General features: G+C 41.0%; 1 protein-coding gene across 2 annotated transcripts; it reads left to right on the plus strand.

Annotated features, from left to right (window-relative positions):
- The first annotated feature begins 46 nt into the window (after positions 1-46).
- LOC129859627 (oocyte zinc finger protein XlCOF8.4-like) lies at positions 47-16,587 on the plus strand. 2 transcript variants are annotated; one of them, XR_008760193.1, is made up of 4 exons: positions 47-365; positions 4,459-6,017; positions 11,979-15,832; positions 16,359-16,587. XR_008760193.1 is itself a non-coding variant. In XM_055929660.1 (2 exons), exons 1-2 carry the CDS (start codon positions 173-175, stop codon positions 5,454-5,456), a joined length of 1,191 nt encoding a protein of 396 aa, XP_055785635.1. In that variant the 5' UTR covers positions 47-172; the 3' UTR covers positions 5,457-6,482. The 2 variants fall into 2 exon arrangements, 1 of the variants encoding a protein (XP_055785635.1); XM_055929660.1 differs by lacking the exons at positions 11,979-15,832; positions 16,359-16,587 and having other exon boundaries at positions 4,459-6,482.
- The last annotated feature ends 298 nt before the right edge of the window (positions 16,588-16,885 follow it).

Raw genomic sequence — 16,885 nt, forward strand, 5'->3', positions numbered from 1 at the left:
AACTAGTATAATATAATTTTTGCCTTGATTATTAATTTTACAGTTTCATGTAACATTACTCTTACTTTGAAGGATTAAAAAAAACTTGCCCCGGAAGTTCTTCATTACTGTTGGCTTCACTGGGGGACGGAACACAACACGCGCTAGCTAGCCATTGGCATTATATGAAAAAATGTCTAAATTGGAGTTGTTGAGAGTGATTTTTAACCAACGATGTACAGGCGCTGCAGATGAGATATTCAGAGCCGTTGCAAAAACGATATCAGAGTACCAGGACAACGTTAATCTATCGAAAGAGGACAACGGTCGTCTACAGGGGCTGCTTGATGTCATCCTGAAACCTGAGATAAAGTTGTATAGAGCAGGTTTGTTACTTTCTCAGTATTCATTTTATAAACATTTGCAATGTTGAGGATTTAATTAAATGCAGCAGGAAGCTAGCCTAAGTAACGTGGCTAGAAAACCTTTGATGTGCCTACAGCTAGCAAACTCGGCAGCCATGTTGAGTTGCAGTTACACATGAACAGGGGTCACTAGTTGCCGCAAAGTCAATCGTCTCTATTGTAAAAATTTATGAAAACAAACATTTGTTTTTTGGTATTAAAGGTTAGGTATAAGGTTAGCATTGTGTTAGGTTTAAAATCAGATTTTAAGAATACAACTTGTAGAAAAGGCGGGGTTTATGACAGATACAGACCGTGGAGCATGTATTGCTACAGTGTGGGCAGAATCAGGGAAAGGGAGAGGCTGAAATCTCGAATGAGGGAGAAGGGGATACAGGAAATTAGTTTAACGCGTATATTGAGTAGAACGTCATTAGATAAAGTCTCAAATATTTATTTTTTAAGAGCAACTAAGCTGGCAGATAGGTTTTAGTTTATCCAGTGCAGTAGATGGCGGTAATGCACCATGACGTTGGATGCCAACTGGCGATAAACCACACCAAATAAGAAGTTTATTACTTGGGTTGTGGTAACTAACTAGTGGCGCGATTCTGGTTGGGGGCATCTTCATTACGCCGATTCTGTTGCAAAACAGTTATTAAACAAAAGCGAATGAAACGGAGAGGGACCTACCAGAATTAGTTTGCTTCCGCTTGGTTTTTAAAAATGGTGAACGGTTTCCGTAATGAAAACGCCCCATATAAATTGTATGAGGAGATGCTTGTCTTCTCCCTAACAATTGGATTTGATGTCCACAGAGCAGAACAGCGGGCTGTCAAGCTCCTGCCTGTTCCTCTCTTTGGATTGGTCGATATATCTCGTTATTTTAATACTTTTTGGAATATTTGACGAGGGGGTTTGAAGTCAACGGACTGTATTCAATGGAGAATGAGATGCTATGCTATCCTCATGAATATGCATTGAAGTCTCGACTTTCAACAGGGACAACTCCGATATAAAACGTTTTTTCCTCAAATTTACCAGGATGTCTGTGCATCATATTTATATCAGTAGCACCATAATTTGGGAGGACTGGGCTCCTAGTAATGGAATAAATTGAAAATTATCAAGATATGTGTTTGATATCATTCTATTTACTTCATTCCAGCCATTATTATTAGCCGTCCTCCCCTCACCAGCCTCCTGTGGTACACTTGTAACAACCTAAGTGTTACGAAAACTTCTATTAGATCAAAAAAGCCTAATTTATCAAAATGGCAATACATTTTTATATTGACTAAATTCAAATCTCATTGCCCCCCATGCAAAAACTCCTCACTTGCGTAATAATTAATGACCTGCTTAATGTGGACAGATTTGGGGTGGAGTAAACCCTCTCGCTTCGCCTCTTCCCCTCTGCCATGACTCCACTAGCAGCCTGCCTCTGCATCATTTCTAGCCTGAACAGCCGCTAGTAATGGCTGTTTCTGTCTTTTGACGTTCCCGCTATCGTTTGAACAGACATTGTACATTGGCTAGCACACTAATTTCCCTGCTACCGGTGAGTACATTAAACATCCTCTATTCAGGCTGCAAAAGGTGCCAGTTTCCTCCTTACTATCTTAAATGGATAGAGGCAAAAATCGGGCAGAATATGCCTACTGTCTTAACAAAGCACTTTTCCAGTTAATAGCCAAATCAACTGTAATCAACACAATTATTTGATTTAAGGCTGTCCCTGACAAAAAAAATCTTGGTTGACCCTAAAGTATTCTGTTTTTTTTGACAAGTCTATAGCTCAACATTTTTAAAAGTATATTGTTCTATATATAGACACACCCCATGTGTTTTAATAAAATCAACTACACTGCTCAAAAAAATAAAGGGAACACTTAAACAACACAATGTAACTCCAAGTCAATCACACTTCTGTGAAATCAAACTGTCCACTTAGGAAGCAACACTGATTGACAATAAATTTCACATGCTGTTGTGCAAATGGAATAGACAAAAGGTGGAAATTATAGGCAATTAGCAAGACACCCCCAATAAAGGAGTGATTCTGCAGGTGGTGACCACATACCACTTCTCAGTTCCTATGCTTCCTGGCTGATGTTTTGGTCACTTTTGAATGCTGGCGGTGCTTTCACTCTAGTGGTAGCATGAGACGGAGTCTACAAACCACACAAGTGGCTCAGGTAGTGCAGCTCATCCAGGATGGCACATCAATGCGAGCTGTGGCAAGAAGGTTTGCTGTGTCTGTCAGCGTAGTGTCCAGAGCATAGAGGCGCTACCAGGAGACAGGCCAGTACATCAGGAGACGTGGAGGAGGCCGTAGGAGGGCAACAACCCAGCAGCAGGACCGCTACCTCCGCCTTAGTGCAAGGAGGTTGCACACTAACGCATTCTCTCAACCAGCTTCATCTAGAATGCTTTTCCAACAGTCTTGAAGGAGTTTCCACATATGCCGAGCACTTTTCCTTCACTCTGCGGTCTGACTCATCCCAAACCATCTCAATTTGGTTGAGGTCAGGGGATTGTGGAGGCAAGGACATCTGATGCAGCAGTCCATCACTCTCCTTCTTGGTCAAATAGCCATTACACAACCTGGAGGTGTGTTGGGTCATTGTCTTGTTGAAAAACAAATGATAGTCCCACTAAGCCCAAACCAGATGGGATGGCGTATCGCTGCAGAATGCTGTGGTAGCCATGCTGGTTAAGTGTGAATTCTAAATAAATCACAGACAGTGTCACCAGCAATGCACTCCCACACCACAACACCTCCTCCTCCATGCTTAACAGTGGGAAATACACATGCGGAGATCATCTGTTCACCCACACCGCGTCTCACAAAGACACAGCAGTTGAAACCAAAAATCTCCAATTTGGACTCCAGACCAAAGGACAAATTTCCAACGGTTTAATGTCCATTGCTCATGTTTCTTGGCCCAAGCAAGTCTCTTCTTTTTGATGTCTTTTAGTAGTGGTTTCTTTGCAGCAATTTGACCATGAAAGCCTGATTCACACAGTCTCCTCTGAACAGTTGATGTTGAGAGGTGTCTGTTACTTGAACTCTGTGAAGCATTTGTTTGGGCTGCAATTTCTGAGTCTGGTAACTCTAATGAACTTATCCTCTGCAGCAGAGGTAACTCTGGGTCTTCCATTCCTGTGGCGGTCCTCATGTTCTATAACTTTTGACCGGTAGTGTATGTAATGGGGAATTGGTATACACTAACAATCAAAAGCAAACTATTCACACAACTAAGTTATGAAACAATGACTGTGCCCAAATTGGCGGCAGAGGGTGCATTCTGGTCTGGGCGCATGTTCAATCTGACGTATGCATTGGCCATGTGGCATGTACGTTGATATGGCCTCAGCAGAAGTCAGGGCATTCATACTTCTTGCACTTCCCAGAGCAGTGCAGAGATGTCAAGGAAGTGAGTTTGTGTTTCTACAGAATGTACCGCCCCCACCTACTGTCAACCAATCATGTCAATGTGGAGCTATACAGCACCCTCCGCATTGTTACAAAATTTGGGAGGCGCATGGCGATGCGGTACAGAGATTGATTTCCCCTCTACATGCCTCTGTGTCACACCCTCCATATGGAGCCTCCGACCACATTTTAGAATCAAACTTAAATCGGCTTTTAGTCTAGGCGCAAATATATATTTGTTACTGCTCGACTAAAGCAATCTCGGTCGACCAACAGCCTAGCGACCAAACAATCGACCAGTCGATTAATTGGGGTCAGCCCTAATTTGATTTGACATTGCACAGTTGCTTATCACTTCCATATATGTTTTTCTATGTGTGGCTGAAGTTTGCCAACATTCGTAGTGGCTGTTTAAAGACTCCCCTGGCCCATAGACTACTTTCAAGGTGATGAACCAACTAATATTACATTGTGGAAGGCTGAACTTACAGTTCAACAGGAACCCCATTGTTTTATATCAGAATTGATCTACACTGTCAGTTGATGATGATGATGCGCTGCCTGACATAATAAGATGCAAAGACCCCTATCTCATCAGCTTATGAATTCTAACTCATCTTTTCTCCTTCCCTTCAGACTTTGAGCAGTTCATTGTCTCTGAAGTGGAGTTTCCCCCTGAGCAGCAGCACTTTAAACAAGAGTGGAGCCCCGATTTGGGGCAAGATGACTTGAACCCCATACAGATTAAAGAGGAACAGGAGGAATGCAGGATCATCCAGGAGGAGGAAGACTCTGTATTCACTCCTGCCTGGGTGAAAAGTGACTATGATCAGTACTCAACTCAGTCCTCACAAACCCAAAGTGAAGAGTACAAAGACAGAACAAAATTTAAGGAAGTGGATTCTTCAAAACCAACCAGTGGCTCTCGGCCCCAGCCCGAATCAAGGAGGACACAGACAGAAAAGGGAAAAAGCTTTATCAGCTCCAAGGGTAGAAAATCAATGGATCTGAAATCACCAGTGCAAAGGAGGCGTCACACAGAAGATAAATCATTTTGCTGTAGTGATTGTGGTGAACGTTTCACTCAGATGGGAAGACTGAATTCTCATAGGATCATGATACACTCCAGAGGTAATAAGTTTCGCTGTGATGAATGTGGCAAATGTTTTGCTCAGTGGGGATATCTGGATTCTCATATGAGGATTCACACAAGGGTGAATTGTGGCAAAGTATTCACTCGGTCTGAACGCTTCGAACCCTCCTTGACCACTTTGAAGGATCGCACAGGAGAGAAACTTTATTGCTGTGTTGAATGTGGCAAATATTTTTCTAACACTGGGTCCCTGAATTATCATAGGAGGTCACACACAGAGAAGAAATCGCATCGCTGCCATGATTGTGGCAAATGTTTTTATAAATTTATGGATCTGAATATTCACAGGAGGATTCACACAGGGGAGAAACCGTATCGCTGCCAGTTCTGTGGAAAATGTTATAATCAGCAGACTTCTCTAAGTTATCACATGAGGAATCACACAGAGACATCTTGTAACTGTCATTATTGTGGCAAATATATTCGTCATAAAGGTAATCTGACAGCGCATATGAGGATTCACACGAGGAAAATCAGATAATTGTTGTTATAGTAGCAGATCTTTTAAACACTGGCGGTCACAAGTGCATATGAGGATAATCAGATGAGCAATAAACTATTTTGCTGTCAGGATTGTTGTAAATGGTTCACTCATTACAATCTGAATCGTCTGGGGAGACGAAGGGGAGGAACCACATTAATACCATAACTGACAAATCTTTCACAACTGCCTTTCATATGAGACATTCACACAGGGGAGGAATCTTCCAAGTTTTCTGTAGAAAATGCTTCAGTGCCAGAAGTGCATTGAATAGTCATCAGAGAACACACAGCGAAGAACAACCTTCAAAGCCTAAAGGGTCACCTGAGGACACACTTGATTGACCTTTACTCTGGTAGCCCTGAAGTCTGATCTCTATTCAAATCAAATTTGATTGGTCACATACACATATTTAGCAGCTGTTCTTGCGGTTGTAGCAAAATGCTTGTGTTCCTAGCTCCAACAGTGCAGTAGTATCTAACAATTCAAAAAAATGCCTTGGGGGTGTGGAAGAAACAAAAGATCCAATTCGGGAAAGTTGTATTACTGTTCGTAATCCTGGTGAGTTACCGCCACTCTATCTAAAAGTACTTTCAGGCTGTATGTAATAACACACACACACAAATTCTGCAAAGTTGCTTAGCTAGAAGCAAAGCTGCCATGTCTGTCGACACCATCTATGCATAACTATTAAAGGCCATAATCATTTTCCATTCTGTATTGGCTGTAACTTTCATTAAGTGTGAAACTGTATTTTTCCACTGAGATCAGAACTTGTATGGTTAATTGTGTAGCCCGTCTCTTCCAGAAACCATTTTTGTGTGCTTCATTGTTCAATATCACCCATCGTCTATAATGATGCATGTATGTCTCATTCAGAATTCATATTCTTGTCACTCAGAAGAATTTGCCTTTGAGCCATTTGCCATTTTAGCAGTTGTATCTTGAAGAGGTTGCTGACTTTGCAGAGCGATCTCCCAGTAGGCCTCTACTGTTTGCAACATTAAATACTTTTTCTGAACTTGATGACCGCCACCTGACTTGTCTGTTTTCACATTGGAGCCTTCAAGGCCATGATACACTTGGAATTTGTTGAGGTAATGTTGCTACTGTATCATGAGCTTAAGAGTACACATGGAGAGAAACATGACTGTGTCCTGTGTGGGGGAAGGCCATCACAGAAGATTGAGGCATATTTTGTCATTTCCACCTGTTGAGTGGAGACACGCCACAGTAATTAATTAACTGATTAGTTGCATGAGATAATCAGCAAGTTAAAAAAAAGCTATAAAATCACATTAAAATAAGCAAGTTTATAAAAGTAAACAACATAAGTACAGACTAACCATTTGAAGTGAACTAGACAGGAAATAAAACCTACAACCACAGTAAAGCTTGTGTGAACTTGAATGTGTATATGGATTGTGTGGGGGGGGTTCTGCACTTCTAACAGCATGGTCACCCATGAAGCGGAGCCTGGTATGAGGGATGTTGGGGAGGCCAATGCCAGGGGAGCAGACTCGGGTGGCTGAGTTTTGAAGTCTGTCCCGTGTTTTGACAGGGAGTCCGTAGAAAATGTCGTCGCAGTAGCAGGGGCGAAAATCTGACATCAACCTTGGAGGGGACAATTACATGACATTTTCTCAGGAGCAATTCCTGAGGGGGACACCAAAAGTAGTGCTGTAACACAGCCTACGTTGTAATATGTTAAATGTATATTGAGGAACCATAATTACTACTACTGGATAATTGATAGGTACAGTAGTTAACTGAAGGGTTGTCCCAACTTGTTTAAATCATTATAATACTACTACTAATAATAGTTATAGCAGTGTTCCTTATCAGTCCAGTATGTATGCAGGTATTCGTACTTACAACCAGCAATATCAAGAAAGGCCAGAAGGCGGCAATGGTACTGTACACTGTATGGGAGCAGTTTTCATAAATACAATGAACATGGTGTGATCTCATCGTAAAGAATCTCCATCACAAAGTTGGTCTCCATATTGAATTGACCTTTTAATTTGACTTTGTGATACATTTATATAGTCATTAAATATGTGCACCTGGCCTGAGTCTACTACAATATCTTTACAAGAACAAAAAGCTTAAAATAAGTACAGTTCTAAAAGCAAAATAACTACTTCAATGAAAAACCCAAATAAATCAAAAAAAATATCCTTCAGTCAGTGTCTCAACTCTTCAAACAGCAGCTATGGACAAGTATGTCACACAAAGTATGCAATTTTAAATAAAATAAATAATTTGTAAGTGTACTGTCATGTACTAAAAACTACTAAACAAAAGAACAAATATCAATTACACCAGGGGTTCTCAAACAGGGGTCCATGGACTAATTGCAAGGTGTCCGTGAAATAAAAAAAAGTGTAATGAACGTATTCAGTACCACAAGGTTTCCAGTAAGTTTACATATAATATAGAGGGGGTGGAGGTCCCTGAGGACCGCTCAAAACCTTGCCTGCCTTGCCTCAAAATATGCAGGGGTTCCAGTACCCAAAAAAGGTTGAGAACCACTGCTATACACATTACTGAACAAAAGAACCGAACATGTGTTTGCGGGTTTCAATGGATCCAACAAATTGCTGGCAGATATTTTCCCTCTTGAGACTGTCCAGCCTGTCTTTATGTACATTACAGACAACTACGCCGTTCAGTCTCTCTTGGCCCATGCTAGCCCGTAGCCAAGTCTTTAACCTGCGGAGCGCACTGAAACTCCTCTCAGCCTCACATGAAGACACTGGCACCACAAACAAAATTCTGATTAGCACCTCAACTTGGTCAAACAACCCCCGCACCTCCACTGGAAGCCTCCTGAGGACCTCTGCCTCTCAACTGCTGCTACAGGGGTATTTGTTGTGAAAGAGAGGGATCTGCACTGAAAGAGAATCTATGTTCAGCTCAGCACAACACATCAGTTGCTACTTTCGCAATGCCCTCGCCTGTTGTCTCCGACACCCTGTATAGCCCAATAAACTCCTTGTGAGGGACAAGGTCATGGTCAACATAACGCAGACAGACACTCTCCTGTTCAGCACCAGAGACATCTTGAGTACCATCAACAATTAATGAAAATTGTACAATCGGAAGAGACCTAATCTCAGCTGCAATGCCTCAAATGACTGTATTGGCCATGATGTTCAGAATTTCATTCTGTGCTTTGGGGCCTGTGTACATTGTGGTACGCTCTGTTAACCACTTCAGTAAAATGGGATCATCCTCTTCTGCCCCGAGTTTCAAAAGCTGGTATAAATTTCCACTGTCATCCGTGTGGCCTCAAGGCTTGTCCCTGTCTTACTACATGCCGCACCGAACTAACAATTTTCATCAAGCAATGCCTTGCGTCCTCCTGCTGTTTACCCCACGCGCTGGATAACTGGACACTGATTGGATTTAGCTGGTGTGCTGTTACAGTTACAAAGTGGAGGTGGGTTTGGCAGTTTTGATGTGCTGTGAATTTTTCAATGGCTTTTCTCCAGTTCCTAAATCCTGCACTAATGAAGGCAGCATCTGCTCTTTGGCCAAAAGATGGCTGGCTTGAAAACCCTTGGCTACAGTGAAAACACAACACTCCTTTTATTGATGGATTATAATGTAGCCAGGGGAAATCGCAAAACCATCTCTCTTGAACCGTCAACACTCTGTTGGCAAAAGTTTGCGGTTCTATAAATTGTGGGTGTGGCTGATATGGTTTTGTGCCATCACTGAGGTAACTGGACGATGCTGTGCCACTGTCCCCTATACTGGTGCTGCTGGCAACAAGGGTGACACCTGGTCCTGCCGTGGCTGTGACACTGTCCTCTGAAGTCTCTCTCCTTGGCTCTTTCCCTTTCACCACCCTCACTGACTCGCAGTCTGTCTCCTAGAAAATAAATAAGGTGTCTGCTGTACTCCTAACTACCGGTACCCAAAACTACACAATTAATCACAACAGCAATACCATTGCCTTTAACAAATCTTAGTTTAGTCACCAGTTTAAGTTGAGTGGGGGTATCCATGGCATTTTCCAATTATGTCCCTATTTTACAAATAAAAAAAAATTGAGAACCTTTCATAATGTTGCCAAACAAACACTCAACAAACTTACCTGAGACTCCCTGTCTCTGCCAGTCTGTCCCTGCATATCTGTCCCCAGCTCTGCTGTCTGTGTGCCATCTGTTGCCTGCTCTGCCTAATGACATCACTGTGAAACATTTCCATTAGCATTTCACTTCTTTCTTATGAACATTTTATCAACTCGTCTTTGAGATATTAGGCTACTAGAGTTCTTACTTTGCGTTTTGGTGTACTGAAAAATACTCTGATGTCCGTCTTTTTACTTTTTTCTGAAATGTTTCTACCTGGCTGGCCGGTCTAGCTGCACACACACACATTTACACAACACATGCTGCAACCTTTTGTAATTTTAACATAGTTTGTTTCATATTGGCTGGCTTCCAACAATTGCTGAATTTGCAAAGCTAGCGAGCACCAATTCCGTTTCTGTGGTGTTTGCTATAATCTTTGCTACCTGGTTAAATAAAGGTGGGAAAAAAAGATAATACACTAGCGACAATTTAGCTTTTTGCAACGAGACCATTAAATATATTTAAGACAATGGTATAAGAGAGTGTAGTTCTGTTCAGTTTGGACTTCAGTTTATCGCTAACCTTATCACAGGGACTTTGAAGCACTACAGCTGCATGCTAATCTTGGAATAAACTGACGATAGCAAATATTCCATCTTTGACGACGCCACATAAATGGAATTGGTACTAGCTGGCTTGATCGTTAATGTTCGCTTTAGTTTGCGCGTTAGCTCTGCAAATTCAGCTAGTGTGTGAACCCTGCAACATTAAAAAAATATATACATTCATATGGCGCGATTGACTGGATTACCTCACGTCAGTTACGTACATTGAGTGCCTTTCGGACCGTAGATACGAACCCTCTATTACCTTGCAAGCTAAAGAACTGGCAGTGGATCAAACCATTGTGAGGCAAAAGGCGGGGGGGTCGCAATCTTGTGAAACTTAAAAACGCGCTATTAAGTGTCTATAATCAGCACAAGTGCTTTCATTGCGTATTATTAATATTGTTGAAATTACATAGTTATGTTTACAGTGATATATTGGGGGGGACAAGTCATATTTTTCCCAGGATGGGGGGGTCGTGTCCCCCCCGTCCCCCCTGGGATTTCCGCCTATGAAGTCAGGAGTTCCCAAACCTTTTCACTCAGGCCCCTCTTCCAGGATTGGGAAACATACCCATACCATGATGCGGCCACCACCATCCTTGAAAATAAGGAGGCAGTTACTCAGTAATAGGTTTTGTTAGATTTTCCACAAACGTAAGGCTTTGCATTTAGTCCAAAAAGTTGATTCCTTTGTCGTGTTTTCTTGCAGTATAACTTTAGTGCCTTTTTGCATACAGGATGCACATTTTTAAATATATATTTGTATTCTTCTTTTCCCTGTCATTTAGGTCATTATTGTGGAATAACTATAATTTTTTTGATCCATCCTCATTTGTCTCCCATCACAGCCATTGAACTCTGTAGTTGTTTTAAAACCACTAATTGCCTCATGGTGACATCCCTGAGTAGTTTCTTTCCTGTCCTGCAGCTCAGTTCAGAAGTACGAGTGTATCTTTGTTGCGTCTGGGTGGTTTAATACACCATCCACAGCATAATTATTAACTTGACCAAGCTTAAAGAGATATTCAATGTCTAATGTGTTAATGTTACCCATCTACCAATCACTGCCCTTTATGAGGCTTTATGAGCTCCCTGGTCTTTGTCGTTGAGTACCTTACAGATGTTATATGTATGGGGGACAGAGGAAGGGGTAGTCATTCAAAAATCATGTCAATCCCTATTATTTCACACAGAATGAGTCCATGTAACTTAAATATGTGATTTGTTGAACCAAATTTGATCCCTGAGCTAATTTAGGCTTGCCTAAATAAAAGAGGTGAATACTTATGCAATTACATTATTTTAGTTATTTAATTTGTAAACATTTGTAGAATCTTCTTTTCACTTTGACATTATGGACTATGTTGTGTGGATCAATGACAAAAAAAAAATCACAATTAAATCAACAAAATGTGAAAAGAATCCAAGGGGGGTGAATACTTATGATACTTAGTGTATATTACTGTAAAACCAGGGTCCAGTCTACTGACTATAGTCCCTAAAATACTAAAGGGTTGAGGCTCCTGCACCAGAGAGAAGCCGAGTAAAGTCCCAGGTCAGTTCTTCTCTATGGGCTTTCATCAAGCAGGAGCATCACTGTCTATTATGTACCTTTTTTCCTGATCAATTAGAGTTTAGGGATTCCCTTTAGTGAGACTTCACATTTGTATGAAACAAATGCATTAAACCACATGTCATCTATAAAATACTAAAGGCACGAAAACAAACATATATTTATATGGTATCTATAACTCCCTGTCATAGTGATTTGCTGGTGGCAAAATAATGATATTGTTCTCTGATTACGTGTATTGTTTGTGCTTTTCCAGATGAGGGAGTACAGGCTGAGGCTGTTGAAGAGGTGGCTGCAGAACCTAAAGCTAAAGTTATATTGACAATTCACTGTGAATGATGTAAAGTCAAAACTATCACCGTTACTGCTTCTACTATTACTTGTTCTACTATTGCTGATGTGGTACGTGCTGCAATACATGGCCACATAATGAAAGACAAGTGTAATTTGGATCGGTCAACAGGTAGGGGAAAAAAACACCAAAGACTAAATAAACATTCATATTTTACATTATGAGATCAAACGTTGTACTTCAGCAAGGTCATACTCCTGCCAATGTCAACGCCTTGGTATTAAGATGTCAACAAATGTTTATATTTGATCGTTGTCTTCACAGCACCACGCAGGCTCTGCCCTGACGGATGGTTCAGCTCCCAGTCCAAGTGTTTCATGTTTGTGAACACTCCTCTGTCTTGCTGACTAAACTCAACTCCATGGTGATGGAAGTTTCTGATGAACTCCATCAACTACATTGATTCTCCCAAGGTCAAAACTTAAAAAAAAAATGTGTAGCAGGAAGATCGGAATGCTGTGAACCAAGAGGTTGTGAGTTCAAATTCTAGGTGAGGACATAATTATAATTACTGTATAAATGAACATCCACAATGTAATCATGTGTGTCAAATGTGTGAGTTGAAAACATTGTATGTTAAAAGCACTGTGTGTGTGGGTGTCCCTAACCTTGCCAATTAGGGCCTTGATTGGCTCGGCCACAGTAACAATGGGTGGTGTGTAAATACATGTTTTTTTTTGAGGGGACAACATTTCTTTGGAACCATCAGGTGGCAACCAACATGGCAACCATGTTCTGTGTGATGTTGATGGAATATTCTCCTAACCCTCAGAAAACTGGATACGTGAATGCTCTTGCAACGTTCCCAGGAAACGTGTCTAGAACATTACTATTGAATATTCTGAGAACATGGTAACCACATTCTGGGTAAGTTCTGTTTGAATGGTCTCTTGGAAACAGTCCTTGCACGTCACTGGAACATTCTATGAAAACGTTAAGGGAATGCACTCTAAAGTTGTGGGAACGTTTGTTAGCTGGGTATTTCCTTGTTGAGATTCAATTGGCACATGCATTTGCTCTGAGTTGCCATCTTAGAGCAACAGCAATGAGCAAACAGTTGGTTGTATTTGACTACCGTTTATTGAAAAAGTATAGATTTCAGGAAACGAAGAAGTACAGAGGACAAACATGGGTACAAGGCAAGTGTTTCATAATTTACATTTTTTTTTTTAAAGTATTGACCTCAGGCTAATCGACGTAGTCGGATCTGAATTCCACAAAGCCTGGTCTCTGCTCAACTCCGTTGTTGGAGTTCATCAGAAACTTCATTCACCATGGAGTTGAGTTTAGTCATCTATACAGTCGTATGAAAAAGTTTGGGCACCCCTGACAATTTCCAAGATTTCCATTTATAAATAATTAAGTGTTTGGATCAGCAATTTCATTTTGATCTATCAAATAACTGATGGACACGGTAATATTTCAGTAGTGAAATTAGGTTTATTGGATTAACAGAAAATGTGCAATATGCATCAAAACAAAATTAGATAGGTGCATAAATTTGGGCACCCCAATAGAAAAATCACATCAATATTTAGTAGAGCCTCCTTTTGCTAAAATAACAGCCTCTAGACACTTCCCATAGCCTCTAATGAGTGTCTGGATTCTGGATGAAGGTATTTTGGACCATTCCTCCTTACAAAACATCTCCAGTTAGGTTTGATGGTTGCCGAGCATGGACAGCCCGCTCCACAGATTCTCAATGATATTCAGGTCTGGGGATTGGGATGGCCATTCCAGAACATTGTACGTGTTCCTCTGCATAAATGCCCAGGTAGATTGAGCAGTGTTGTGGGTCGTTGTCTTGTTGAAATATCCAGCGCCGGCGTAACTTCAACTTTGTGAATGATTCTTCAACATTATTCCAAAGAATCTGCTGATAGAGTGGAATCCATGTGACCCTCAACTTTAACAAGATTACCAGTACCGGCACTTGCCACACAGCATGATGGAACCCCCACCAAATTTTACTGTGGGTAGCAAGTGTTTTTCTTGGAACGCTGTGTTCTTTTGCCACCATGCATAACGTCCCTTGTTATGACCAAATAACTCAATCTTTGTTTCATCAGTTCACAGCACCTTATTCCAAAATGAAGCTGGCTTGTCCAAATGTGCTTTTGCATACCTCAAGCGACTCTGTTTGGGGCGTGTGTGCAGAAAAGGCTTCTTCCGCATCACTCTCCCATACAGCTTCTCCTTGTGCAAAGTGCGCTGAATTGTTGAACGATGCACAGTGACACCATCTGCAGCAAGATGATGTTGTAGGTCTTTGGAGGTGGTCTGTGGGCTGTTTTTGACCGTTCTCACCATCCTTCGCCTTTGCCTCCAAATATTTTACTTGGCCTGCCACTTCTGGCCTTAACAAGAACTGTGCCTGTGGTCTTCCATTTCCTCACTATGTTCCTCACAGTGGACACTGACAGCTTAAATCTCTGCGATAGCTTTTTGTAGCCTTCCTCTAAACCATAATGTTGAACAATCTTTGTTTTCAGGTCATTTGAGAGTTGTTTTGAGGCCCCCATGTTGCCACTCTTCAGAGGAGAGTCAAAGAGAACAACAACTTGCAATTGGCCACCTTAAATACCCTTTCTCGTGATTGGATGCACTTGTCTATGAAGTTCAAGGCTTAATGAGCTCACCAAACCAATTGTGTGTTCCAATTATTCAGTGCTAAGTAGTTACAGGTATTCAAATCAACAGAATGACAAGGGTGCCCACATTTTTGCATAGCCTATTTTTCACATCTGATTTAATTTCATACAACTTAATATTGCTACATTAAAAATATTTGTCTGGACAATACCCCAGTACTGTAACGGTAGTCCTCTTCCTCTTCATCCGAAGAGGAGGAGCATGGATTGAACCAAAACGCAGCTTCTGAAGTTGACATATTTATTTAAAGAAAAGACGAAAACACGAACTACACTATAAACTAACAAAACAACAAACGGAGTAGACAGACCTGGACGACGAACTTACATTAAACACGAAGAACGCATGAACAGGAAAATGCCTACATAAAACAAACAAACAAACAAACAAAACCGAAACAGTCCCATGTGGCGTAACATAACACATACACTGACACAGGAGACAACCACCCACAAACAAACAGTGTGAAAACACCTACCTTAATATGACTCTCAATCAGAGGAAATGAAAAACACCTGCCTCTAATTGAGAGCCATATTAGGTACCCATAACCAACATAGAAACAGAAAACATAGACTGCCCACCCAAACTCACATCCTGACCAACTAACACATACAAAACTAACAGAAAACAGGTCAGGAACGTGACAAGTACTCAGCTTTTATTAGAAAATGAATGGCATGCCACTGTGATCATTTTCTGTGACGACAGAGTAAATTATTATGCAGCCTCAGAGGGGTGCCCAAACTTTTTCATACGACTGTATAATGCACTTCCCAATTGAATTAGTGTCTGATCGCTTGACATAATTTGCTATGATATTAATAAATTCGTGGACTTTCAAAATGTCTGTTTGTTTTTGTTGTTGGTATTTACTGAAATATGCACTGAGGGTGCTCAACCTTTTTTTCATGTGCAGGCCTAGTGTGTGTGTGTGTGTGTGTGTGCACACGTGTCTCATCTCCCCCCTCTCCTTTCAGTAAAACTGCAACGAACTGTACTCCAGCCTGGCCTTCTCTGGCTCCTCGTCTGAATATTGTTACCTGCAACAGATAACAAGAACAGCCAACAGAGCCACCGCCTGGATCGCTGGATTCGACCTCGAGGTGGGAGAAAGGGTCCCCTGACAACGTGGCGTGAGCAGAACGTTTTTGGTCCAGAGTTTTTCACTCAGGTCACATGCAAAAATAGTTCAGATATTTTACTCATGCAGCTAGGCACGATATCAGATCTGTTAGTGGTAAGCGACAGTAGTGCAGCTGTAAGTAGCCTAGTGGTTAAGAACGGACAGTTAAGAGCGTTTGGCCAGTAACAGCAACTGAAAGGTAGCTGGTTCGAAACCCCGAGCTGACTAAGTGAAAAATATGCCATTGTGCATTTGAGCAAGGCACTTAACCCTAATTGCTCCTGTAAGTCATCTTCTAAATGACAAAAAAAGAAGTGGGTCGACCGTTCAGGAATTTACTACCACAGCTGGTACAGCCAGAGCACTGCAACTACTTCATTTATGTAACCTTTATTTATGTTACCTGAAAATGAATGGCAGGCAGCCTGGTCCCAGAACTGTATGACAGATTAAAATATGGCAGATAAAATTACTAAGATGACACATTTTTGTTTTTCCTTTTGTAGTGGTCCAGGGCTGGAGGAACCTCGCATGTGGCACACAATACCCATTGTGCATGTTAGACCATAAAATGCTTCACAATGTTGACTATCTGGTTAGCAACACACAATTCAGTGCATGAAGATTTCTAACGGCTTTGAACATTTGCATTATTTTACTGTATAATACTTTAAATAAGTGTTCACCAACAGGTTAAATATGTTGTAATTTCTAATAAAAATCGATTTCTATATACTTAAACTGTTATTATTGTTTTCAAGTAAAACATTGTTTTTAACTGTGTGTGTATGTATATATATATACATATATATAAACATTGTACGGGCTAGTACTTTCAGGAAGATAACAGTATTGTTTACGATCATCTATGGAACAATATGACAACAAAAAACATTGGATATGGTGCTTTTGGTTGACAGCATAAAATGGGATGAGAAAAGATTTGAGATGAAAACAGAAAGTCTGTAGAATCCTCCATTTATTTATTGAGCCTCAATTTACCTGTTTACTGAGACCTGTCTTTGGTTCGGTT

This window comes from Salvelinus fontinalis, chromosome 7 (assembly GCF_029448725.1).
Source record: "Salvelinus fontinalis isolate EN_2023a chromosome 7, ASM2944872v1, whole genome shotgun sequence".
Lineage (NCBI taxonomy): Eukaryota > Metazoa > Chordata > Actinopteri > Salmoniformes > Salmonidae > Salvelinus > Salvelinus fontinalis.